Source organism: Lampris incognitus, chromosome 19, assembly GCF_029633865.1.
Source record: "Lampris incognitus isolate fLamInc1 chromosome 19, fLamInc1.hap2, whole genome shotgun sequence".
In the NCBI taxonomy this organism is placed as follows: Eukaryota; Metazoa; Chordata; class Actinopteri; order Lampriformes; family Lampridae; genus Lampris; species Lampris incognitus.
In genome coordinates this window covers 14,994,866-15,022,614 of record NC_079229.1, presented here as the reverse complement: position 1 = coordinate 15,022,614, position 27,749 = coordinate 14,994,866, and the positions used below count along the sequence as shown (strand labels likewise).

General features: G+C 43.1%; 1 protein-coding gene and 1 pseudogene across 1 annotated transcript; one reads left to right on the top strand and one right to left on the bottom strand.

The window, feature by feature from the left end:
* The first annotated feature begins 9,038 nt into the window (after positions 1-9,038).
* Positions 9,039-9,805, top strand: LOC130129601 (UPF0696 protein C11orf68 homolog; annotated as a pseudogene).
* Positions 9,806-12,760: 2,955 nt separating this feature from the next.
* armc3 (armadillo repeat containing 3) lies at positions 12,761-27,500 on the bottom strand. Its single transcript, XM_056299780.1, has 16 exons — positions 27,453-27,500; positions 27,162-27,279; positions 26,387-26,512; positions 25,763-25,831; positions 25,386-25,561; positions 24,667-24,861; positions 24,137-24,320; positions 23,018-23,170; positions 22,417-22,525; positions 19,733-19,982; positions 19,309-19,445; positions 18,519-18,687; positions 17,112-17,206; positions 14,391-14,573; positions 13,839-14,001; positions 12,761-13,091 (listed from the first exon to the last, which is right to left on the bottom strand). Exons 1-16 carry the CDS (start codon positions 27,498-27,500, stop codon positions 12,888-12,890), a joined length of 2,379 nt encoding a protein of 792 aa, XP_056155755.1. The 3' UTR covers positions 12,761-12,887.
* Between the last annotated feature and the right edge of the window lie 249 nt (positions 27,501-27,749).

Here is a 27,749-nt window from a genome sequence, read left to right as displayed (position 1 = left end):
TGTAACAGAGCTGTTTGTCTGTGGTGCCCTTAAGGTAACGAAACACATGTTTTACTGTCACCCATTGCTCTTCAGTAGGCTCTGCAAAATGCTGAGATAGCTTGCTCACAACAAAACATAAATCGGGACGTGTACATGTAGCTAAGTATATTAGACTCCCGACCACCTCTCTGTACTTTTTCACATCTAACATTTTTGGTGCATCTTCTGAGTAGTCTAATTTCTGCTCACATGGGGTTTCTCTTACCCTGCACTCCTGCATATCAAAACGCTCCAATATTTTCTCAGAGTACCTTTGTTGTGAAACTGTTACACAGTTGGCGGACTGAGTGAAGTCCATCCCAAGAAAGCACTTTAACCTACCCAGATCTTTCATCCTGAATTTTGTGGACAGCATCTTTTTCACTTTACTCAGCATCTCTGTGCTGCTTGATGCTATGATAAGATCATCTACCCAGGTTATAATGATCGTTTTCCCTTCCTTTGACTCCTTGGAGTACACACAATGGTCTGATTGGTTTTGTGTAAAACCATCACCTGTCAAACACTTGTGTAACAGTAAATTCCAATTGCGGCCAGACTGCTTGAGGCCGTAGATTGACTTCTCTAGTTTACACACTAGTTTTTCTCCCTTCTCAATATAACCCTCAGGTTGTTCCATGTATATGTCATAGTCTATGGGGGCATGAAGATAGGCCGTCTTTACATCCATCTGGTGTAAAATCAAGTCATATTGAGCCGCCTTCTGTAGAAGCACTCGAACACTTGTTAGGTTGGCTGTCGGCGAAAATGTCTCCCCATAATCCATCCCGGCTCTCTGGCTATATCCCTTTGCTACAAATCTAGCCTTGTACTTGTCGTGTCCGTCTATATCTGTCTTTATCGCATACACCCACCTTCCTCCCACTGTTTTCTTGCCCTCTGGCAATTTCGTAAGGGTGAATGTTTTGTTGTCTCTTAAGAGACTCCATTTCCTCGTCCATTGCCCTGGACCACTTTTCTGATTCTGGCGATTCCATGGCCTCTTTAAAGGTCAGAGGGACACCGCACACTGCCCTGTATGCATAATCTATAGTAGTGAGTGAGCTGTCATCACTGTCGCCCTGACTATAGTCAATCAGGTATCTCGGAGGGTTGCGTTCCCTTTCGGGGTACCTCCCACTGGCTGAGGCTTGTGACGTCACCCTTGGGTGCTCCTCGTCATCATCCTCGGGTGCTGACTGTGTACCGTCAGTCTGTACATTTTTCTGTACTCTAGGCTGAGTTGCAGCTGTCTCAACAGACTTTCTCTCTCTTACCCAGTCTTCTGGGTGTAGACCTGGTGTCTGAGTCTCATTTTCACTAGTTGCCTTGTGTACAAACTTAACTAGTCTGTGTTTCTGTACTTTCTCTTGGTCAGGGTAGTAGACTAGGTGGGCCGGGCTGTTCTTGTCGTGTCCTACAAAACGCCCCCTCTCACATCTAGAATCTAACTTTCCCTTGTCCTGCTGGTAAGCATAGCATTCTGTCCCGAACTTTTGCATTCTAGCCATGTTGCACTTTTTTCCTGTCATTGCCGTGTATGGCGTAGTGCCTGTGTGCTTGTTGAAGCATCTGTTTCTGGTGTGGGCTGCCTCCTGTACAGCATAATGCCAGAGGCTCTTTGGTAGACCACTATCTATTAGCATACACCTTGCCATCTCGAATAATGTGCGTCCTTCTCTATCTGCAACGCCATTTTGATGGGGAGAGTATGGGCAGGACGTCTCATGTCTTATTTTGTTCCATCTCAACAGGGTTTGAAACTCCTTGCCTGTAAACTCAGTTCCATTATCCGACCTTATGCATTTCACTGTCCCATAGGGAGCTACATCTGCCAGAAATTTCTCGGTCGCTTGCACTGTGTCACTCTTTGTTTTTAAGAAATAAACACACACAGCCCCTGTGCACACATCTGTAAATGATTGCATGTACCTGAAACCATTAATGGACTCGTTTGCCACAGGACCGGCTAAATCAGTGTTTACCAACTCCAGTGGTGTCTTGGCTTTGTCTGTAGATTTCCTGTTCCTGTTTTGGGTAAACTTCCCTTCTATGCATGCTGCACACTCTTTGTCAGGTTTACACACTTTACCCTTTATATGCATACCATCAGTGATATCCTGTAGCTTTATGATATCATCATAGTTGCAGTGGCCCATTATCTCATGCCAAGTTTCTATATCATGGCTCACATGGCACTTTTCAACAACACATTCAGTTTGCAAATAGTACATTTTCCCCTGTACAAAAATGTCAAACCTGGTACCATCCGGTGACATTAGGGCATCTCTGCCCTCTTCGAAGAACACACTGGCTCCGTGTGCTGTCGCAGACTTCACAGAGAAGAGCTCTTGGGGGTACGATGGAATATATAGTGCGTTCCGCAGTGTCACTCTACACCGTCGCCCCTCACTGTCGAGCAGACATACCGTAGCATCTCCCCTGCCCTGCACCACACCAAAGGTGCGCTTACCGTCCGCCAGCTCCATGCAGTGTTTCTCTGGCTCGAACGAGCTGTCAAAGCTCTTGAACTTCTTCTTATCATTGACTATGTGGGAAGAAGCCCCACAGTCCACAATCATTCCTGGTTTGAACTGTTGCCGTCATCCTGGTCCTGCTGAGCTGGTCTCTCCAGCCTGCACTCTGAAGATGTAGTTCTCTTCTTCCGCAGTATTCCCCGGTCCCTGACCTCGACCTGCTCCGTGACCACCGCCGCCGCCGCCGCCACCTTGCTCGCGTGCACATCTGGCTCCATCAGCGCGGTCCTTCTTCTTGCACACTTTGTCCGTGTGACCCTTGACCCGGCAGAAGCTGCACCACACGCTGCGTGAACAGTCCGTTTTCCGATGGCCTTTGTCACCGCATCGCCAGCACACCGTTTTATCATCTTCTCCCTCACAGCGTTTCACTGGCTTTTTCTTAGGCGCTGCGTGGGCCTTCATCACCCTCTCGGACGTCTCGTCCGATGCTGTAGCATTAGCTACATCTTCTGCCGCCTCAAAGTTTCAAAATTTGGCCTTAAATTGTCCCAATGTCAACTCACTGTCGCCATGTGTCACCATTAGAGTGAATGGCTTATATCTCTCAGGTAACCCCCTCATCACCATGGCCATCATTAGTCCCTCACTCGGTGCTTCCCCCGCCCCTTTGAGAGCCGTAATGATTTGTTCAGCTCGGATAATGTATTCGGTTATCGTCTCATTATCAGCTTTCTTTAGCCCAGTCAATGTTACATACAGAGTGACAATCCGGGGTCTGCCCTTACCAATGTAATGTTCCCGCAACACCCGTAGACTCTCTCTACTTTGTTCTTCGTTTCTCTGAAGATCAGTCCCAAGCTTGTGTTGTCCAATAAAGGCGCCAATGCGCAGTAGGCGTCCGCGTTCCGCTCCTCGTCTAGGGCCTGCTCTTCCGCTGTCAAAGGTCCCACGGGCTCTGTGATGTCCGTAGACGCCTTGTCTTACTGACATAAGAATAATTCAAGAACGAGCCGACTTCGTAGGTTCTTAACTGTGTAGCTTTTACTAGCGTTCATCCGAGTTACAACCTTCATAACATGCCTTCTAACTTCCTGTATACGTCACACGCACTGCACGTACACCCGTGATTAGGTCAAGTTAAACACGTGACCTTTCATTCATTACATCTCCCCCTCTAAGATTATTTTCTAAACATTTCTCTGAACATTTACTGCCAACAATTTTAACCTGTATATCACCCCCCTTTTCACAAAAAAATAAAAAATCTCCCACAGTACACAAGTCAATACGCCTCACAAATCCAGCCGGATTGCAGGCTTGCTCACCCTGCCAGAGCGAGTAACATATGGTGTGGAAGTTGGCATTTCTGCTGCTCGGGACTCATCCGTGTTTCCACTCTCCCCTGGAGTGACATGGTCAGGATCCCTGCTGACAAAGGTGAGTGTTTTAGGTGTGGCCAACAGGTGGCGCCTGTTCCTTCTGTAATGTTCACCTTGAGCTGTCTCCACTATGTAGGATCTGGGAGTGGAGCTCTGACTGTGAACAACTGCTGGCATTGTCCATGTTTTCTGTCCATCAAGTTTGGTGAGTACTGCGTCACCCGAGTTCAGTGGGCGCAGTGTCCGCACGCCGTTCCTGCGGTTGTAGTAGAAAGCCTGCCTCGATTTGGCTGCGGCGTCAGCGGTTTTGATCAGTTCCTCTTTAGGCCAGGCCGGTTTCAGGTTATGCTGCAATGTGGGTAAGGTGGTTCTGAGTCTCCTACCCATGAGCAATTCCGCTGGACTGGCTCCAGTGGAAGAAGAGGGTGTAGCTCTGTATGTCAACAGGGCGAGGAGAGGGTCTTCCTGCCTTAATATGCTTTTGGCTATCTGAACAGCCCTCTCTGCCTGTCCATTACTCTGGGGGTAGTGTGGGCTTGAAGTCACATGGATGAAATCATAATCCTCACTGAACCTCCTCATCTCTTCTGAAACTAGCTGTGGCCCATTATCACTAACTACAATTTCAGGGATACCAAAACGTGCAAATGTAGCCTTCAGCCTAGCTACAACCTGACTGCTAGTAGTTGTTGGTAGATTTAGGATCTCCAAAAACCTGGAATAATAGTCAGACACTATCAAGTAGTTTTGCTTTTTGTACTCACACAGGTCTATGCCAACTTTCTGCCATGGTCTGGATGGGAGCTCACTTGACATTAAAGGCTCTTTTCTCTGTGTGTTCTTGTGTTCTCTGCAGAATTGACATTGCTGTATCTTTGTTGTAATGTGCTCTGTCATTTTGGGCCACCACACTGACTGGCTAGCTCTCTCTCTGCACTTAACTATCCCCTGGTGCCCGTCGTGTATTCTGTCTAAGATCACCTCCCTCATCTCTGTGGGAATGACGATACGACTGCCTCTGATGACTAAACCATCTACCTCAGATAACTCCCCTCTCACCTGATAAAAGTCTCTGACTGTCTCCGGCACTTTATCGACATACTCAGGCCAGCCGTGTCTGATGAAGCCCAACACTGTCTGGAGCTGCAGATCCCCATCCGTGCTCTGTTTTATCTCCTGCATCCTTTGAGGTGTGGCAGGTACCTGGCACACGATGGCATCAATGTGCGCTGCAACATCATCATGAGAAGCACCATCTCCGTAGCACTGCTCTGGGCCTCTGGAGAGTGCATCAGCCACAGCTAAAGTTTTGCCTGGTGCGTATTCAGCCACTGCATTGAAACGCATCAGCCTCATTAACAGTCTCTGGCACCTAATGGGCACATTATCCAAGTCTTTGCTGTTCATGAGAGGCACTAGTGGTTTATGATCGGTGACAAGTCTGAAATTGTCAAGCCCAAACAAGTACTTCTCGAACCTTTCACATGCCCAGACGCTGGCTAAGCACTCTTTCTCGATCTGTGCGTACCTTGTCTCTGCGTCACTCAGCCGTCGGGAGCAGTAGGCCACGGGCTTCCAGTGTTCCCCGTGCTGCTGGAGCAGAACGCCTCCCAGCCCGTAGCTGCTGGCATCTGCTGACACCACCGTAGCCTTAGTGACGTCATAAAAGGTGAGTACCGGGGCGGTGGCGAGTGCTGCTTTAAGGTCTTGGAATGCTGTGTTCTGTGCAGGTCCCCACAGCCACTCTGTCGTTGCTTTAAGCAGTCCATAAAGCGGCTGACCTACAGTGGACAGCTCTGGGACGTATTTTGCCAAATAGTTCACCATCCCGAGGAACCTCTTGAGTTCCGTCACGTTCTGGGGCTGAGGAAAGTTCTCTATTCCGGCCACTTTGTCCGGGTCAGGTCTGATGCCTGCCTCGTTGATGATATGACCAAGGAAGCGGACTTGTTTCTGTTTGAACTTGCATTTCGCTTGGTTCAGTTTGAGACCTGCTGTTTCAATGACCCCCAGCGCCTCTGCTAGGCGCCGGTCATGGATTTCCTCAGTCTCTCCATGTATAAGGATGTCATCCATGTACACCTCTGTGCCCTCTAGCCCGGTCAGAGTTTCCGCCATCTTTCTCTGGAAAATCTCTGGAGCACTCGTTATACCAAATGGAAGGCGGCAGAAAGCATACCTCCCAAATGGGGTGATGAAAGTGGTGAGCCCCCTGCTGTCTTCATGCAAGGGGATCTGGTAAAACCCACTTGCTGCATCCAACGTTGTGAAGAACTTTGACCCTGCGAGCCTTGGCATTATTTCCTCCATAGTGGGCAGCACGTATTTCTCACGTTTCACCGCTCGATTCAGCCTCCTGAGGTCAGCGCAGCAGCGAACCTCTTTCTTGTTCGGTTTCAGCACCGGCACCATAGCGGCGCACCATTCTGTGGGCTGAGTCACTTTTTCAATAATGCCCTCATTTTCCATGCGCTGCAGTTCTTTCTTAACCAGTGGTACAAGTGGCAGCGGTATCCGTCTGGCTGTATGCACCGCGTATGGCTGGGCACCCTCCACCAGAGCTATTTTCACTGGGTCTGTTTTCAGCAGTCCACTTGAACCGAAAACTCCACTGACCTCATTCATCCGCTTCACTAGACCCATCTCCACTGCCTCTGGACGACTCAGCAGACAGTTGCCTCTCCCCTTGATCACATACACTGGAAAGGAGTATTGTTTCTCCTTGTAGTTGGTTGTGGCTTGAAACTGTCCTATGCAGCTGATGTTTCCACCTGGGCTTATGAAGCATGTGTCAGGAGGTCCCAGTTTTATGTTTGGCTTCAGCTTTTTAAATGTCCCTTGGTTGATAACAGTAGCGTCAGCCCCCGTGTCAATTTTAAAGGTTATTGGTACATCACTTATTGTTAAACTAACAGTCCAATCTTCCTGACTGCTCTCTTTGCCAACTTCTCCCAGAAAGTACAGCTGTTTAACCTCTTCAGTGACTTCTCTCACCGCTTTAGAGTGACATACACGCTCCCAATGTCCCTTTTTATGACACTTGTTGCACTTACTGTTCGTTGCAGGACACTTCCGCTCATCGGTGTGCTGCGTCTTGCCGCACCTCCCGCATTCATCTACTTTGTTGGTTGCCGGACTGCCGCCACCATGACGCTGTCCGCCCTTTTTGTTTTGGCGTTCGTCCCGCCATCGGACAACATTGACGTTAGCCAGCTGGGCCTCTGGTTGGTTAGCTTGGAGGCTGAGCTGCTTTGTTATTGCCTCCGCCTGGCGCACTTGTTCAATGACTTTCACCAGAGTAAGGTCCGCTGTGAGCTGGAACTGACGGGAGAGCACCTTATCTTTTATGCCCACTACCAGACGATCTCTGATATGTTCATCCCTCTTGTCCCCAAACTCACAGTGTTCAGACAGCTCATACAATGTCCGGATGTACATCTCCGCTGTCTCTCCTGGCTGCTGGCTACGTTGATAGAAGCACGCCCTCTCATGTATGATGTTACGGCGGGGAATAAAGTAGTCGTCGAACCTTTTCAGTACGAAATCAGTCCACTTTATCACCCTCCGCCGCGAAGTCAAACGAGCTGAATATCTTTTCAGCCTCGCCGCCCATTGCATAAATCAGCGAACTCACTTGAATCTCCCCGTCGTCTTTATCCAGCTTTGTCGCGAGCCTGAATCGCGAGAACCGTTGTTTCCACTGCGGCCATTCAACGGGGCAGTCAAACTTGAATTCACTCGGCGGATTAAACTTCGGCATGACCACTCGTGTTCCGATACACAGACTATTCTGACACCATGTAATGTCCGTAGACGCCTTGTCTTACTGACATAAGAATAATTCAAGAACGAGCCGACTTCGTAGGTTCTTAACTGTGTAGCTTTTACTAGCGTTCATCCGAGTTACAACCTTCATAACATGCCTTCTAACTTCCTGTATACGTCACACGCACTGCACGTACACCCGTGATTAGGTCAAGTTAAACACGTGACCTTTCATTCATTACAGGCTCGGTAAGAATGGTGGTTTTCAGCCCCACACCATGCATGCAACAGAGCATTCGCTCTTCCCACAGTTCATACTCATCGGCCTGTCCGTTGAATGTCGGCCTCCTGCTCTTCTTTCGCTCCATCTCCCTAGGTAGCGTTAGCTTAGCTTAGCGTTCCGTTAGCTTCCCGATAGCCTCTCTCGATGCTAACTAGCTTCACACTTGCTAACTTGCTACTCCGTGCTAACCTGCGCGCATCCCGCCATCCGAGGTTATCACACTTCGTGTACTTCTTTTATCAAACTACTAAATAATCCAACGTTATCTGGGCCCATAACCTGTTAGAAGACTAGACTAATACTTTATGTCTGTCTCTGCGCAGATGAAGCGGATTATTAAACCGTTATAAAGAATCGTACTGACTACCGAACTTCTGCTGGAGGGAAAAATGCAGCCTCCGTTTATTCGGTAGTTTTGGGAGAAGAAGAAAATGAACGGCGTCTCAGTGATGTAATCAATCCACGCATGCAAGCGCAACACCCCCCACTTGTGGAAAAACAAAGTCGTAAACAAAATAATAGTACACAGTAACACATAGTCATACAAATACACTGGTGTTATATCTCAACAGTCTCCCTGCCCTCTGCCAATCACGGGAATGCATGTTATGCCGGTCAGAGTGCGTGCGTACCTATTGTGGTGGAGCAGAGAGGGGGGCTGGCCCGCAGGTTGCTGGTTTTCGTTTTTGGAGGGAGATGTTGCCCGTCTTAGTGCCCGCTCGACGTAGTTTTGAAAGGTTAAATAAACCCAATAAACAATGTGATATAGGTCTGGTCAGTGGCGGATCTAGAGAAATTTTCCTGGGGTGGCAAAGGGGTGGCATGAGGTTCAAGGAGGGGGGCAATGGACATTATTCTAAACGTATTATTATTCAAAACTCGGATTTCATCGAATGTATTTTGTTCTCTACTGTTTGAGATGAGTTTGGTGCAGGTCTCATTGACCTTCACCATGCATGTACATAAAATATACTTTAAAAACATATTATCTGATTTATAAATGGGGTTGCAACAGGGGTGGCAAAACTGTGTCCCAGAGGTGGCAGCTGCCACCCCATAGATCCGCGCCTGGGTCTAGTATCTAACAATACTCTTGAGCTTGGTAGCACCATGAAGGAGGAAGAAGTTGCTGCAGCAGCTGAGACCGATAACCCTGACTTTGCAGCTGACATCTATACAACTGAGGCCATGGCTACAGACATGGACCCTTGGATTGTATTTGACTTGAGAAAAACTCCAAGGGCAGAGTTTAATCGCTGGTTGGAGAGCAACAGGCCATCACATGTGTCCCGAATTGGTAGCAGTGAAAGAAGCCCTGTGAGTTGGATTGCTGTGTTGGGTCCTGACCACTGCCTCGACACAGGGGATGTTAGGAGTCTAAAGGAGAGCTGGGAGAGGCTGTTGGCTAGCAGGCGGCCTGTGACCTTTCAGACCGTGAAGGAACTAGCCCTGAACCATGGAATGCTCTCTGGGAAGTGGCTGATGTTCTTGAACTCTGGTTTCAAGTTGGACCATGCTTGGGAGTGTGTGGCCAAAGCAACCCTAGATGGCAAGATCTCCTTGGTTAAAGTGAGCCCCCATGACCTGCAATCAGATGGCAAGCAGGTCATTTATGCTTACAACCAGAACTTTACAGATGAGACAGAAGTCATGAGCCTTGACAGAGTCATCCGTGCCACAGGGGTCAAGTGTCGTCTTTCTTACAAACCATGTACTCTTACCTGGGAATATACCGAGGAAACCATTGGAAGCTCTGCCCAACAATTTATGAAGGCAAATTTGACCTGGAGTGCATACCTAGACGTTCACTCATTATCACCAAAATCACTAATTGAGAAGTCACATGGATGTGTGAGAACAAGAGGGTTTTGGGCTGAAGTTATAGGAGCAGCACTTAGAAATGATAATGATTATGTTGTTGGTTGTGCAGCAAGACTCATTGAAAGGAAATAATTCTGATATAATTCAGTGAGTTTTTATATTAGATCTACTGTTCCTACAATTTGCCCTGAGAGTTCCTGATTCAAACTTGTATGTTCATGTTCAACATACTATTCCTTTGAGACTTGAAATTTTGTCACTTAAAATCTCAGTTTGCTGTTTTACATACACGTATGTATAGTGAAGAGTTATTACAAAAAAAACAACAAACAAACAAAATAAAGTTTGGTTTTGAAGCAGCTGTCTTACATGCTGTGATTTCTATTACTAAAACAATGCATAGAAAAAGAAGTCAATCACTACACCAAAGTTGGTATTTTATTATTTTATACATTTTACAGTAGTACAAAACATTAGCCTATACATTCTTCAGTTTTCAGTAAGGCAGCTTTGACTACTGTATTTAGCATAGTGCCCTACAGGTCTAAAGCAGTTTCGTTCATTAAACTGTCACTACAGTTGATTATGTAACTAGAAAAGTGCCTATCATTTAGTGGTTAAATTTGTATTGAGAGACAAAGGTGATACTTGATATAAATTTAGCGAGAGTAATGCATAAAAACTAAGGCTTGTCTTGCAATGAGTGTGTGTTTACAAATGCGTGTTTCCAGATTATGAACAGACGTTACTATTTAATTCTGAAAGTGGTATAACTATATTTGTCATTGGAGTACCCTGAACAAGGCACATCTAAGGGTCAAGAGCTGTGATGTCATGTAGAATATAGAATGTACTGTATAGTGCCTGGAGTAATGCTTGGTTCAGCAAGGAGGCATGTGGAAAATATTTCTCTAAAGGTTTTTCTGGGTATAAATTGAGCTATGAGAAGATGTCTTTGAAGATCGAGACCAAAAGGCCCAAATAAAACTCCTGGACTTCAGAGCTGTTGTTCTCTCCACCCTGCTGTATGGAGCAGTCATGGACCAGCTACAGCAGGCACCCGAGAGCCCTGGAACAATAAATCAAATAAATCCAACCATTTTGTATATACTGCACTGTACATCGTACATATACTGGTGAGCTTTGTCATGTCCATCTACCTCAGGCATGTATGTTAGTAACCTGTTAACATCTATTTCAGCATCTCTGATATATTCTCTGCACCACTGTACTTTACCACCTCTTATTTCGCCTGTATAGAGTCAATCCTTGTGTATATATCTAAAGATTTTTGCGTTGTAGTGTTGTTATTCTGTTATTTATTTGAAATTATTAGGCATTCATTTGCGAAAAGAAACTGTATATAGCTGGGGTTTTTTCGGGTACAATGCTCTGTAGCGCCTACCAGAGGGGAGGAATTGGAACAGATTGTGACCAGGGTGTGATGGGTCTGCAGTGATGTTGCCTACCCATTTCCTGGGTCTGAAGATGTATAAGTCCTGAATGGAGGCCAGGTTGGTGCCAGTGATTTTCTCTGCAGACTTAACCGTCCATTGTAGTCTGTCCCTGTCCTGTCTGGTGGCTGAACCAAACCAGACAGTGATGGATGTGCAGGGGACAGACTGGATTATTGCAGTGGAGAACTGAATCAGCAGTTGCTGAGGCAAGTTGAATTTCTTGAGCTGGCAGAGAAAGCATATCCTCTACTGGGCCTTTTTGACAATTGTGTCTATGTTGGATGCCCACCTCAAGTCCTGGGAGATTGTGGAACCCAGAAATCTGTAGGTTTTCACCATAGACAATGTGCTGTTGAGTATGTCCTTTACTTGATACAAGGCCCCGTATTGATTAAAAAACTTATCAGACCAAATTTGATCCTGTTCCCTTCTCTTTCTTGTTTTGCAGAGGGGATTGGTTTCTGGCTGATCTTAATGTGTGGTTGTTCCATGCTCTTTGGAATTGTTCCAGATGTGACTGGATATGCTGCATGTAACATCCATGTATAGCATAAAGGTCTGTCTCCTTGTCTGGATTAAGCCATCCCTCAACTTCCAGGCTAAGAAAAGTGGCATAAAAGAGATTACGAACATTTTCAAATACATCCCTCCACAGCCGCTCAATTCTAAAACACACACGCACGCACGCACACACGCACACACGCATGCATGCATGCACACACACACACACACACACACACACACACAGAACAGCTAGTCAACAACACTAGCATTTCAACTATAAAAAATGTAGAAACTATATACTTATGCCAGATGTTGTTTTTTAAATGAGCGTACTAGTGTAATTTTAAAGGGACCCTACTGAATGTGGCACTATTCACGTTACCATTCATTGTCTGCAGTTTTACCAAACTTTTGATGATGTGCAGGGCATGGTTAAATGCTGTTCACTGCAATACGACTGGCTGTGACTACTGTACTACTATCTATGCAGGAAGATAAACACTGATGGCATGCTGAATTCAAATAACTTAATTATGTAGTATATATACAAATGACATACAGTGTAATAAAGACAAACGCAGCCATCATATGAAAACAAAACTATACAGGTGGTCCTTGATGGTCCTCCATTTTCAATTAAAAAAAAGCAACAACAAGGAATTCGAGAATTCAGCTCTTGTCTCCGACTCATAATTGACACATTACAATATGTTGGTCTCTAAATCACTCCTGCTCACCCCCAGCACAGAGTCTTAACTGTGCAGAAGCACAAACACGGTAAAATCAAAACTAGCTCACTGTCAAAGTCAGACTCAGGAGCAGTTGGGGCATTGTTTGACTTCCCCTGGATGAGGGGGTAAAGGTTAACTCACAGCACTGAGATTTGCTCTTGTTTTTTTCAATTGTATACACTCTGAATTGAAAGTCATGAGACCAGACACACACACACACTGTTTGATACTTTTTTTTTTACTTGTAAGTGTACCAAGCATATCACCAAATGAGATTTGAATAACAATTTAATCAAACAAAATGTTCCATAACAATTAGGATGATCATGTAACAATAGTATTAATGGTTTCCTAAGGTCTGGTGTACAGCACAGAGCAGACACACTACAATTATCTGATATACAATGACTGGTATTGCTTATAAATTCATAATATACCTCATGGGTCTAAATAGACTGATATTGTATGGCGGCAGGGGTGTTAGCTTTCAGCAGCCTGCCAGGCTGGTGCATGAGGTCCACTATGTAGGGGCAGAGCTGGGGCAGGCACCCAATGGAAGGGGTCCCTCTGGAAACTAGTACCACATTCCATGCCCGGTTGTACTCGCCTCTGACCAGGGTGCAGCTCACTCCTATACGGTCGGCCAAACACTACAGGGGTACAGCACAGATCAGACAAATCAGGATATGGGTGTTTAATAAGAGGTACATTGAGGTGAAAGGGAGATAGCAGTGAAATTGAGGTGGAAATATACAACGGAGGGTAAGGGTTTTTTTTTGGGGAGGGGGTGGGGATTTTGAGGTACTTTATTGATACCCGTGGGGGAATTATGCTCTGCATTTAACCCATCCTAACTGTAGATAGGAGCAGTGGACAGCCGCCGTGCAGCACCCGGGGACCAACTCCAGTTCGTCTTGCCATGTCTTGGTCAAGGGCGCAGACAGGAGTATTAACCTAACAAGCATGTCTTTTTTGATGGTGGGGAAACCGGAGCACCCGGAGAAAACCCACCACAGACACTGGGAGCACATGCAAATTCCACAGAGGATGACCTGGGATGACCCCCAAGGTTGGACAATCCTGGGGTTCAAACCCAGGACCTTCTTGCTGTGAGGCAACAGCACTAACCTCTGGGCCACCGTGCCGTTGAGTACTTTAAGACAAGAAATAGTCGTCATATGGAAGATGACAGAAACAAAGGGATGCAGAAATACTGATACTGGTTGATGTGGATAGATTGTAGAAAATGTGCCTGCATAAAAATAAGAGGGATAGGATGAAAGAGCAGGGACATAATTGGAGGGGGGGGGCAGATGCAGAGATGAAGTCAGATGACAGCACAGAGAAAGAAAGTGATTCTGATGATGGACACTGGGCACTTGTGAGGTCTACTGTACCTTAAAGAGCACTGCCCTGTGGCAGTGGAACCCCTTTCTGATCCTACCAATGGGAACAAGGTTGGAGCAAAGCTCAAACTTCAGCTGGCTGAGGTGGAGCTCCCATTGGAACTCATACAAGCCTTCCTCCTCCACCACCCCGCCCATGGCCTCGCTCACCAGCCTGTCAAATAATCATACACCAAAAATTCAATTGTGAGTTAATTTTCAAACTTAGTGTGTATTACATAAAATGTGTGAGTTGGTGTATCAGTTTGCGTCTGTTGTGTGTCAACAGACACAAATCATTCCCCTCATGCAGCAGAGAATGATTTTTCATACCTTCCCAAGTCTACGTGTCATCTCACCCAGCAATTTTGGTAGTTAACAAGCAATATTTTGAGGTCATAGTCCATTAGGAAAACGTAAAGTTGTAGGATTTCACTACTTTTGAGGGATAGAAAACTTCTACAAATGTCCACTATGGCATAAATGTTTCTCTGTTGAGGGATAAGTATGTTCCTGCTCCTATCTGTGCATTTTTGTTCCATATTGATTGTAGCAATCAGTCACCTGGCCAAGGCAGCATACTGTTCACTATCGTCATTCAGTGGGAGGATGGATTGGGTGGCTTTGGTGACTAGGACCTGGAATGAGGTGTCATACGTCATCGTCCATGGCTTCTCTGAACTAGACTCATGTTGTTTTGTAACCTCATCATCCTCTTTTTGTCCATCATCTTGCATCTGCCCTCTGCTGCAAAGAGAAGTAGAAGAAGAAAAAAAGTGGCTTGGTAGATATATGAAAAGGGAGAGGTATCATTAGGAACGTCAACATAATGATACCACTTCAAATTTGACATCAAATATAAAACAATACCTTTTTCAACACCCTTCATTGTGAAGTTAAATTACATCTAACGATGCAAGAGTGAATAATTTTCTCTGTGTCCATAGCGACCATTTCCTTTTCTAAATAAGTCATATTTTACCTAATATTTTCCCCCAGAATCCAACATTTTGAGGCAAAGGTATGCCCGGTGAAAACGTAGACCTGCTATTGAAGCCAAAAGTCAGTATGACACCAGTAAGCACTGTTTTACAAACCCCAGGCAGGACACTACTTACAAATATGCAACACTACGGTGAATCTAAAGTTGTATAATGTGTCCAGATTTCAGCTTTCAAATTAGCATAGTTTTATTGTTAGGAAGATACAATACATAGTATTCAAATATGTTACATGTAATATCACAGCCTTTGTGAAGCAAACTTTGAATGAGAAATAGCAGATGACGCTGAACTGAATAGTGGTGATTTGAACAAAGTAAAACCACTGGTATGGGATTTCAAGTTTTGAATGAAAGCCACTAGGCTCTGTCATAGATGAAAAATACTGTAAGTGATGAGCTTCTGAGCCGTAACATGTTTCTTCTTATGTAGGGCAGAAACAAAAGCACCATGTGGTGAAGAGAGACATCAGCCACATATTGTGACAAAGTGATAATGTGTCAGTTCTCAGAAGAACTGGTGTTATAGCATAACTATGCAATATGAATGAAAGCCATCAGGAATCAACGAGGCATTATGGAGGGGAGAAAAATCATCAAATCTTGGCTTAAATGTGCCATGATTGAAAGATGGTCTTCACTGTTCAGGGTCAAAATGAGGTTGAGATAATCCAGAGAAAAGACCACAGATGGATTGCATAACAAACTGCTTAAGCATGCCTGGAGCAGTGTGAATGTGTTAGGTTAGTGTGTGTGTGTGTGTGTGTGTGTGTGTGTGTGTGTGTTTGAGGAAGGAAGGGGGGCATGGGGGGGCACACTTAAGGGGTACTGATCTTATTGGCCAAGTTTATTCATCAAAATTCTAAAACTTGTGTGAGCATGAACATGTGTGCACAACCTCCTTTATATATATATATATATATATATATATATATATATATATATATATATATATATATATATATATATGTGTGTGTGTGTGTGTGTGTGTGTGTGTATGTTGTGTGTCTATATGTATCTATGTGAATCTCTGTATGCATCTTTGTCCGAGTGCTTGTATGCACATCTCTGGCACTTGCATGTGCGTGCCTGTGACTATGTGATCACTGTATTTTAAGGATTCCACGAGGGTAACACAGAGCCTCTCTGTCACCATCTCGGAAGAATGGGATTGTTTCCTATATGGGGCCTTGGTCTTAGTAACAGGAGGCACACCAAGGGCTGGAAGGGAGAAGAGAGGAGAAACAGGGAAAAAAAGAATTGGATTGGAGGAGAAAAGGGGAGGGTCACTGTATTCTATGGGCCACAAGTCTAAAACTCCCGAACTTCACCAGCCTCCTCCCTTATTTTACCGGCCAACCAAATCATCAGAGCAGAATAGGAGCTCCAAGTGACGGTTGACCACCGGTCAAAGCTGGTGGAGAAAGCAAAGGGGCCCAGAATAGTGTGGAATGAGATGTTTTAGGGCTACAAGTTATCTGCCACAAAGTGGCATTCATGTAGCAACCTCTTAGTTCAATTCTTTATACATATTTTCAGTTTAAATCCATACTTTTACACAAACATAAATTGCATATTGGCTTTGAAGAATTGGGTCAGTGCTCAGTAAACTGTATGGTAACATTGGGTCATTAAAAATAGTATCAGCTTGGCCATGTCATCCCATTATTCTCAACAAATACTATTTGTAATTTATTTTATTAACAATTTTATTTTATTTGTAACTAAAATAAATAAATTGTAAATAAAACAATTTTATTTGTAATTATTTGTAATTTTGTAATGCTATTTGTAAATGTAATGTGACTAAATCTTTATGCATCTCAAGATTTTTTAGATTTCTGTAGAGACCCCACAGACTGCACTGAGAAAATCCATTAACACCTCCAGCTCCTCTTTATCATAATATACAGCATTTAAAGCCTTTGGAAAAATCAATTATGTATGAATCATCAGCCCTGCTGAAAGCTTTGGAATTAATTCATCATAACTAGTCCACCTGGTATGCAGAAACATTTTGCGAACCCTGACACCAAACTACCAATTTTCCAACACTTTTTGGTTATGTATCGTAGCATATCATTGGCATCAATGAGCAGAATAAAGCCTTTGCTATTATTTGAATGTTGACTTTTTAAAGTAAAACTTTCTGTAGTTTTCTAATGCAAAAGTCACACAGCTCCATTCATTGGAAACAAGGTATTTTAGGACACTGACAATAGGCATTCTGTTATTTCTAAGTTGAATCTATAATATTGGATCTATTGAGCCAGTATTGATCATACTCTACTGCTATGTTGACAACAATGATGGGTCGGCGCTGGTCGACTGGCTGCTTGGACAATTCTTCTAAAGTCAGAAACTTTTGACCCACACGAACCTGACACAGAAAAAGAGAGAGTGTCACATTGTATGTTAGAAAACAATTTTGAGACATGTCACTTTTGTCACATACTGTAATGTGTATTGAAAGTCAACATATATGCATAGTATTTGAGAACACATCGTGGGGACACCCCATTGTCGGGAGAGATATGAACCATTCTATCATGCTAACTGTTCACATATTTTCTTATTTATGAAAGGCAGGATCGATTAAAAAAAAACTAACAAGAATTATGTCATCCTGATCACAGCGCACTGTTCACAGTGTGGTATGTTTTTATATACTATGTACATATGTATTATATTGATTATGTGGTATGTTTTTGTATATGCACAAACATATTCTATCTTCATTTATTCTCAGTTATGCATTAATGAGTTCACCAAATTGAAGATGGTACAGCCTGGTAGTAAGACATTGAAAACAACTGATGTGAAAACACTGGTATGCAGAAACTTTTAACACAAGGGTTACCACAAAACACACAGTGTTTTTTAATATTGGCAACAACAACACATTCCAAGTGCATCTTTTCTCATGCCCCTAAAGAGGTTTACCAAATGGAGACAGTACAGGCTGTCACCAAGACATTATAAGACAACTGTTGCAAACCACCTGTGTACATGAACCTCCTTACACCAACGTTACCATGAGCTCCCAACGCAGCGTTATCAAATATTGGCAATATCCAAGATATGGGAATAAATAAGTAACGCACACAGGGAGGATATCAGGTACGCAAGAGGAGATGTGCCAGTGCATAAAAGGAAGGGACTGAGCTTGCAAAAGTCAGTCTGCTCTTGAGACGAGCTCGGTTTGTTGCTGTTGTATGACTATATACTGCAGCAATAAATCTGATAAGAGTCTCGGGGGCTCAGTGTTTGACTTTGTGAAAATCAGAAGAACCAGAGGAGGCCAAGAATAAAGAGCATTACTGGAAAACAAATTCGTATTATCTTTCCATAAGTAAATGCTACAATACTGGAAATACAAATTTGAGAATGTCTCAAGCTGTGAATAGTCTCTCCAGTTTTTCCCAATTTTCTGCTCATTTAAAATGATGCAAGACATTTTTTATGGCATTTAGTCTTTGATAGTCGTAAAAAATAATTTTTGACTATCAGGCAGCTTGTTTACACTTAATATCACAAAATTCACCATCCTTGTTCTCGCTCCCAAACACTGCCCTTACATCAACACAACCACCTAAAACCACCCACAACATACTTCCTGTTGCTCCCAAACACTGCCCTTACATCAACACAACCACCTAAAACCACCCACAACATACTTCCTGTACACATACCTGTCCAGCATCATAGAAGCCATCAGTTGTAATGTCAGTGGAGTTCAGTCGGTCCATCAGGCTATATTTGATGGGCAGGTTGGAGTCTAGCAGCTTGTCCATGGCTAACTCGCTGAACTTATTCCTTCGGTTCACAGACTGGTTGATCTGCTGAAGTAGTTCTAGGGCTCTGGGTCAAACACAAAAAAGACAAAAAGAAGAAAAAACTACATACAAGTTAACAAACAAATACACATCAATAATTGCTCACCACACACACAAACATGCACACATTTGCACACGCTCAAGCCATGACAACATAGCGCTATCCTTTGCTGCCATCTAATGCCTTTTTAACAGACTACATGTTTCTACTCCAATGGCTGTGGAAAAGAGAATGGTTGTTTATTGCTCTACAAATGAGTCTTCTTTTTGCGTGCACGCCTCCACAGGGAAACTGATTACAGGCTCAACTGCTTAACACTGTCCTTCTAGTTATTCAGTAGAAGATGAAGCCTTTTGTCATTGCCATACAACTGTAATAGCAGGAGTTGTTGGGCTAGCAGCAAGCATCACAACCCCAATTTCAACACCTAATTTGGCTAGAAGAGTTTGTTTTTAATTATTACTACAACTTAATTTATAGGTCCATGTCAAAGCTCAACAAGGTCAAATGATGACTATGACAATGATTATAACTGTTTAGACTTTAAAGAACAGCAACACAAGAGAAGACATACATGAGAAGACAAATAAGATAATGACAAAAAAGGCTCACTATTATGAACATTTTCTGGTATTAGAGTCTCACCCAAGTCTGCACATCTCCACCGCAGTGGGCTCATCATTAGCACAGACACTGATAGCCCAGCATGCATTGCGACGCACCTCCTGATGAGAGTAGTGCAAAAGATTGACCAAAGGCTGAAGGCATCCTGCATTTCTTAGCTGCAATTGACAGAGGGAATGTAATGAGGCAAAGAAAGAGCACATAAAAAATTGATCTCTAAAAGCACCTTTTGATGATTTTTCAGGGATCTTAGAAATACTATTTATTTAATATTTCCGTCATCTGTCATATTCACAGGAATGGAACACAAGGAACCATTCCACAAACAATCAAATTTGCTGCCTATAAATTACAATTAAAAGCAACATTTAAATATATTAATGAGTAGCAATCCGATTCTGACATATGCACACACACACACACACAAAGAGTCAGTTAGGCTTACCTTTGTCCTGGCCTCTGTGTCACAGGTCAGTACTGCCAGGCATCGTGTGGCCTGGAACAGGGTGTTTGTATCTGTGGACTGCAGAGGCTCCACTAGGGCCTGCACGGCTCCATGTGACAGGATGCTGCACCGGAGGAGTTCCTGTTCAGCCATGTTAGCCAGAGTGGCAGCAGCGTGGGCTACCGTGCTGGTACAGCTGACATGAAGCTCCTGGACAAGGGCTTGATCGCCTTTAGCCTCATACACAGCACTGGGGTCACCACAGAGAAGGATGGATGGATAGGTTAAATAAGTTTTGTAGTATCTTTCTCTTACTCATTCTCAATCACTCACACACACACACACACACACACACACACATACACACACACACACACACACACACACACACACACACACACACACACACACACACACACACACACACACACACACACACACACACACACACACACACACACACACAGATTAAAGGGTCAAGAAAAGAAAAAGAAAGATATGGTCAATCCAGTTTTCATAACATTTTATACTCGGTTGCTCTCCTCCTCTCCTCACACATGAATATAGAGAAAAACACAAGAGACAGCCCATATGCTCCTCCACAGACTGATTCACACAGATAGAAACACATTAGTAACTGGACTGATATGCACACACATCCACACACAGATTGACATTATTGATAAAACACTATTCTGCCAACGAGATTATAGAGTATAGATTATATAGACCATTATAGACCATTACAAACTGTTTTCTGCTCTCTCACTTCTTCTTCTTCTTCTTCTCTCTCTCTCTCTCTCTCTCTCTCTCTCTCTCTCTCTCTCTCTCTCTCTCTCTCTCTCTCTCTCTCTCTCTCTCTCTCTCTCTCTGAATGATGTCTTCTCCTTTCTCTTCTCCTGTGTATGTGAATGGTGTGATGTGAGTTTCTCCTGTGTGCACGTGTAGTCTCTCCTCCTCCCAGGTCTCTATGGTAATGGTGGTTGCCACCTGGACACTGCTTGGCATCCTCCTCATAACATTATTTATATATCTTATAAATCCATATAATTTTGTTATCCTGTTTCAATGTTATATCCTTCTCCCACTCCAATGTGTCACTAATGTTTTTTCTTGTCTCTTCTCTTTTATAAGTGAATGGTGTGATGTGAGTCTCCCCTGTGTACGTGTGTAGTCTGTCCTCCTGCCAGATCTACATGGTGATGGTGGTCGCATGGCTCAGGTCCTGGGCTGTTCCGGTGGCATCTGGACACTGCTTTGCATCCTTCTCATCATATTCTTCATATATCTTATAATTCCATTATAAATCTTTCATCCTCTTTCAATGTTGTATTCTGTAAATGTTGTTTTATTCTGTACACACAACATCCATTGCACATCTGTCCATCTTGGGAGAGAGATCCCTTCTCAGTTGCTCTCCCAGAGGTTTCTTCCTATTTTTTCTCCCTGTTAAAGGGTTTTTTAGGGAGTTGTTCCTTATCTGATGCGAGGGTCCAAGGACAAGATGTTGTGTTGCTGTGAAGCTGCCTGAAGCAAATTTGTAAATTGTGATATTGGGCTATACAAATAAAATTGACTTGACTTGACTTGAATTTACATTACATTACCAGTACTCCACTACATAGACCAATGCACGCATGAATATTTGCAGTCAGCTAACAGTGGTGGACACATACACACAGGTGGCTACATATACAGTTGTACACAAAGTTGTCTTGACAATAGCAAGAGGATGCAAGAGTGAAATATTGAGTCAGACAGTGAGAGAACTGTGCAATGGAAGGAATATTTGTCTGGGGGAAAAAAGCGAGAACAGAATGAATCAAAGAGTAAAAAATATTTTGTGAAGAAGTAATGTAGAGAGACGGGAGGGACCCGGGTGTGAAGAAACTCTACATATTTTCCATTTAAAATGTTTTCACCTTTAGCTTTGACCACTTCAAAATTAATGTTTATTGTTTAAGGCCTTTGTTTTAAACCTCTATAGGCTAATAATTGCTCTGATATTTACTGAAGTCAGTGAGAATTTGTGGTGTAGTCAAAAGGTTTTCATTCTTATTTTTGAGTGTGTCCTTTCACACTTTAAAAAAAACCTTGAAATTTGAATTTTTTTTCATAATTAATAATCATTTCAGACATGTTAATTCTTTGTAGACCATAACTTAAATTCCACCCAAAAAAACTGAAAGTGAAGCATAGGCATTTTAAGTTTGATATTGTATATATATCAACATGCATACTCTACTCCAAATAATATATAATTTTACAGGTTAAGGCCTTTTTCAGTATATGTATGTCAAATTTCACAATCACAAGTATCACTATATATTAGATAGCCTGGAAAAATATGGAGACAGAACTTATGTACATCAAAAAAATTAAAAGTTATAGGCTATATACATAACTCAGTATCCTATTTGTGTATCCTGGTTCTCTAATACAAGTCTGTCTTTTTAGCAATTGAGGCTGAAGGTGCCAAACTCAAAAACTGAAAGAAAACAGAGCAAGAAATGTAATGAATAAATAGGGAGAACTTGGGGGATTATATCACTAAGGCATACAACATTGCAGAGAAACCTCCCACAACCTATTCTGAAGAATACCAGCATGTTTACACAAATATAAATGTGCTCAGTGGTGAAAGTGAAGTATCAAGTAGGTTCACCAGGTTGTGTGTCACTTACGCAGCGTTGAGCTGGTTGTTGTGTGTGAGGTGAGACAGTGCCTGGGCTGCAGCCTCTTTCAGCTTTGGACTTTCACATCTCAGCAACGGCACCACTGCATGGATACCATCTATGACACAAACACATTAAACACAGAAACCTATGTTGATTTTGTCATTGCTTTTTGCCTTCGATGGTGTGGTGGTGGTGATGGTGTAAACGCATGTGTGTTGGGTGGGTGTTCATGGTTGGTTGGCAAGAGCAGGTGAATGGTTGGTGATACTGTATCTGCATGTGTGAGGGTTGAGTCTTTGGTTGGAAAAATGTTTGTCAGTGTCTGTGCTTGTATATTCATATTCTGCAGTATTCACATATACAAATAGTTATACGCATATACAAATTCACATACACAAATTTGCAATTTAAGTGAGCTCTGAGGTTATTGCATCCTTGTCAGTGTTCTGTGTGTTTAGCCATCTGTCATTACAGATTCTTGTGTGTGTGTGTGTGTGTGTGTGTGTGTGTGTGTGTGTGTGTGTGTGTGTGTGTGTGTGTGTGTGTGTGTGTGTGTGTGTGTGTGTGTGTGTGTGTGTGTGTGTGTGAGTATATTTGTTTGTCTAACCCAGGTCTCTGAAGCTGTCCTGGCTGGCTAGATGGAGGCTCATGGCAGCTACAGCATGGCAGGCAGCCGTCTTCACGCTGTCACTCTCCACAAACAGAAGCTCCACCAGAGCCTTCTCCACATCCTGCTCATGCAGCAACTTACGGTTCACTGCTACACCACCCAAAAGCATGCATACACAGGTAGACAAATATTAAAACATGGACACAAAAAGTACACATACCTGCTTTAAGCATGATTTATTTAAATGTGCATATACAAGAACACTATTTCAAATCAGCTGTCAAAGAAAACTAGAATACAGAATAACAGAATGCCATCCTTGTCTTTCCATTTCATATGTTTATGAAACTCTGTGTGTGTGTGTGTGTGTGTGTGTGTGTGTGTGCGTGCGTGCGTGCGTGCGTGCGTGTGTGTGTGTGTGTGTGTGTGTGTGCGTGTGCGCGTGCGCGTGCGCACACACACACACACGCATGCACACGCACGCATGCCCATGTATGTTCTGGCTTTCTTTTTAGCCTTTCCAAACAAACTGCTGTTTTTTTGGCAGGACTTCAAGTCCAAAGATTGTTAATTAGACCCCCATTCACATCACCAAGTCAACTGAATTTTTTTTCTTGGTAAACCCCCTCTCACACATACCCAACAAATGCAGGGATTATGTCAGATCCCATCCTGTCCAGTGATCCCCTCCACAAGATTATCTCCTTGTTGACATTGAATTTTATAAAATTGCTGGTTGACTAGATTATATTTCCAGATATGCAGACTTTTTTCCGCTGTTATCAAACCAACTCCACACTATAGCTACAGTTCAGTTGGAAAAGGGGGAATATTTGGCCATAAAAATGCAAACCCATCATCTTTATCTTCGTCAAATAAACACATTTTTATTGGTTGTATGTTTAACCTAATGTCATCAAAAAAATCAGTAAACGTGACTCCTAGGATTCTGCAAAGAAAAATTCTATGCCACTGCCTTGGAAAAATACTGTGCTGTATGCCACAGACCCTTTCAGACAAAAAACAATCCCTGTACGAACGAAGGATATCAGTTCAGTCTCAAAAAGGATATTTCTCTCTCTCTCTCACACACACCCTCTCTTTCTCCATGCTTACAGTCCTGTGCCACTCTGGCGATGCACTCAACAGCGTTGGATTGAATCTCGGGCATGGTCGGGGAGAAGATGAACTGCATCAGCCTGGTCAATCCTCCCACCTGGTGGATCAACCGGAGACTCTCCCTATCCTTCATACAGTTAGCTACCACCTGTAAGGCCTCAACATGGAGGTCATTGAATTCCTATCAGATATATATATATATATATATATATATATATATATATATATATATATATATATAGAGAGAGAGAGAGAGAGAGAGAGAGAGAGAGAGAGAGAGAGAGAGAGAGAGAGAGAGAGATTTGAACAGAAAAACACTAAAAGCATTAAGAAAAGAGAATGGCAAAGAAAGAGATGGTTCATTCAGGTTAATTGACATCAACAAACATAACAAGGGCATTCATGTGTGCATTACCACAAATAATATACACAAACTCACAAATAAAATCGCATCAGCCTTTATTTTCTGAACCTAAACACAACCCATCTCCAGCACAAAAACACAAAGTGCACATGTATACAGCTACCTTGTTGTTGAGGAAGTCCATGAGTCTGTCAAAGCCCTTTTGGTCCCTGAAGGCGGCGTGTGTATCATTATCGATGGTGAGGATCTCCAGGGTCTTTAAGGCCAACTGCTGGATGATAGGGAAGTCTGACTTCAACAGTTCCAGCAGTGGGGCGAGGCCTCCCAGCTGATGCACTGCCTGTCGACTGGGGTGGTCCTTCACACACAGACAGTGAACACAAAATGAACAACATCTTAGCTCTGATGGAGACATCTCCAAGTACAAAATTTTGAAAGTGTGACAAGTTTTAAATTTAGTCAGAGAAATTAAGAAATAATGCCACAGGGAAGATCAACTTTTCACCCCATTTACAATTACACAAACTGTTATTATATTTAACACGGGCTGTCATCATTTGAGACAGTCAGAAAGAGACAGAGAGAGACAGAGAGAGAGAGACAGAATGAGAGGGTAGATACCGTTAGGCTTGCCTCGAAGCCTCACATCTACTTTCATAAAAGCTCCAACAACGAAATGTCTGGAAATGCTAAACTTGCAGAATACGTTTTTTTTTTACTTCCTGGTATCAAATTAAATGTAGTAACTAAGCTATGTTCACCATCACTATTCATGAGTTGCTGTTGCATTTGTTGTCTTCTGAGAGCATCGTTGAAACATTTGAAACTGTCTGGGCCATTATTAGTGACATATTCGCTTCTACACTTGTAGATTTGGTCTACCTGAACCATATTGAAGATGGTCTCCAGAGTGTTCTTCTTTACATCTGGGTCCGGATTGGACAGGAGCTGGATTAGAGGTGGCAGTGCCTTACTGTCAAAGATCTGGACTTTACAATCAAAATCCACTGACAGAGAGGCCAAGCACAGAGTGGCAAACTCATGGACAACTGTGTCTTCTTGATAAGGGGAGAATAAAGGGGAATATATGAATTCAGTTAAGGATGATGACCAAACAAACAACCTCAAAAATGCTTTGTACAGGCATGCATACCAAAGTATAGTGAAGCAAGGCATTTTTCATTTGTTTTGTTTTATTACAATTACAGCGTATGACCACTCAGCAGTCTTTCAATCTGAACCACGAAATTGTTACTTACCCTCAAGTGGCAGTTTGTCAATTAAAGCTGGAATGACATGTAGCGTCTTTAGCATACTCTTTACATCACCTTCCAATAAAACAGAGAAAAGAGAAGGTGGAAACACAACCTATGTATGACCACCTATTACCATGGTCAGTAAGCCAATGAGCCAACAAATCAACTAATCAGTTAAATAGCCATTCAGCCAATCAATTAAAACAGTCAAGCAGGTCTTCAGCCAACAACAAAAACAACTTAGTTTTGTATAGCGCCTTTCAAGCCAAGTCAGTTGTTAAGCCAGATCACAGCAAGCTGTGCTGTTGTCCATATTTAGGATCATGAAAGCATCTCATCAGTCTGCCAATTATTCAGACAGTAAAATATTAATTCAATAAGACCATAAGTCAATCGGTTATCCATGGCAAAAATTAAAACAGAATTAACACAATAAAATGGCCAAAAACCTAAAAGAAAAACTGTTTAGGCAACAATCGGCAACAAACAAAAAGTTTGTTAGCCTTTTAGCAGTCAGTAAGACGGTTGCCAAGTTCTAAAGCGAGTAAGCAAACACCATCAGTTCACCAGCCAACCATGCAGCAAATCAGTCTGCATTACCATGGCAACATGAGTTATCTCACACACCGTTGGTGGCCATGATGCCCAAGGCCATGAAGGCGTTGCGTCTGACCAGCTTGTCGTTGTGAGTGATAAGCTGACAGAGAGGCTCCAGTGCTCCAAGCTCCAAAAGGGACACCCTGTTCTCATCTCCTGACACCAGAGGGAAACAGTGAGTATAGAACCTGGCTGTGTGTGTGTGTGCGTGCGTGTGTGCGCGCGAGCTTGAACGCCTTTGTGGGACATGTACCTGTAGAGGACAAGTGTGCTTCTCTGCTATTTGGGAGAAGCCAGTCTGCAGAAAACAGTCTCCAATATGATCAGTAAAGAAATGTTAGCAGTGAACATTCTAATGTGGTTGGGATATGGGGCAACATAACAGAGGGAGAGTTTAAACAAACAAAAAAAAAACAAAAAAATGAAGCACGTCTCTCTCTTATGGATTTCCTTCTCTTTTTATCATTTGAATGATTTTTCAAATAGTGTTACCCCCTCTTAAAGTGTGAATTTTGGCCTAAAGGTAAAACTATTGATTATCAATACAGCTATTAGCTAACCTAAAACCACTGCTAACAAAGATGGTGACAAATTAAAGAATACAGTACACAAATACATGAATAGAACAATATGTTCAAACAATGCTTCCCTCTGTTTACAACCCCTTAATTTTCAAATGCGGGATCCCCCCCCCCCAATTGGGGCAGTAATACATTTGGAACATATTGAAGTTACCTAAAAGGGTTATCAGTAGGCATTGAATGAAACGAAAAGCAACCAGCATGTAAGAAATAGAGGTGGGTACCTTTCTCTGCAAATTTATAGATGGCTTCACAGGCTTTGACCAGGACCTCCTCCTCGGGGGACTTTAGCATCAGCACCGATGTGGCTGGAGTTTTGCTCTTAATGAGTAGTGACTCAAACTGCAGGGAGACATTTATGAATATATGCTGCTCGTCATCTTTCTGTGTGCAAAATCTGTATTTCAGGTTACAACAACCTCTTCTCTTTCGATGAATTTGGTATTTATTTTTACGGGACACCTAGAGCTATACAAACTCAAAAGGATATTTATTGTTAAAGATGATTAACCCACCGTATCTTTGCATGGAGCTTCGTTCCCTTTCTTTACTTTTTTCCCCATTCTGTTAAGAGAAACGGTATTTTTATCATCAAGACCGTTTGCCAGCCATATGTATGTGTGTGTGTGTGTGTGTGTGTGTGTGTGTGTGTGTGTGTGTGTGTGTGTGTGTGTGTACTTGAGACTATATACTCGAGACTAGAGTTTATCCAGGTTAAGCGGTTAAGCTATAGTTACAGCCGACCGAAGATAGCTGTTTATTTAACATTAGCCAGCTAGCTTAGTTAGCTAACTTGCTTGGCAAGGGTATCA

Excerpts from the sequence above, each read along its gene's own strand:
- armc3 (XM_056299780.1), bottom strand. The coding sequence starts at position 27,500 with ATGGGGAAAAAAGTAAAGAAAGGGAACGAAGCTCCATGCAAAGATACG. Across the intron at positions 26,513-27,161 it reads CTATAAATTTGCAGAGAAAG|GAGATGAGAACAGGGTGTCC; the intron begins GTACCCACCTCT and ends CTCTGGTGTCAG. Across the intron at positions 14,574-17,111 it reads GTTGTCAACATAGCAGTAGA|CAGAGGGCAGATGCAAGATG; the intron begins GTATGATCAATA and ends TTCTCTTTGCAG.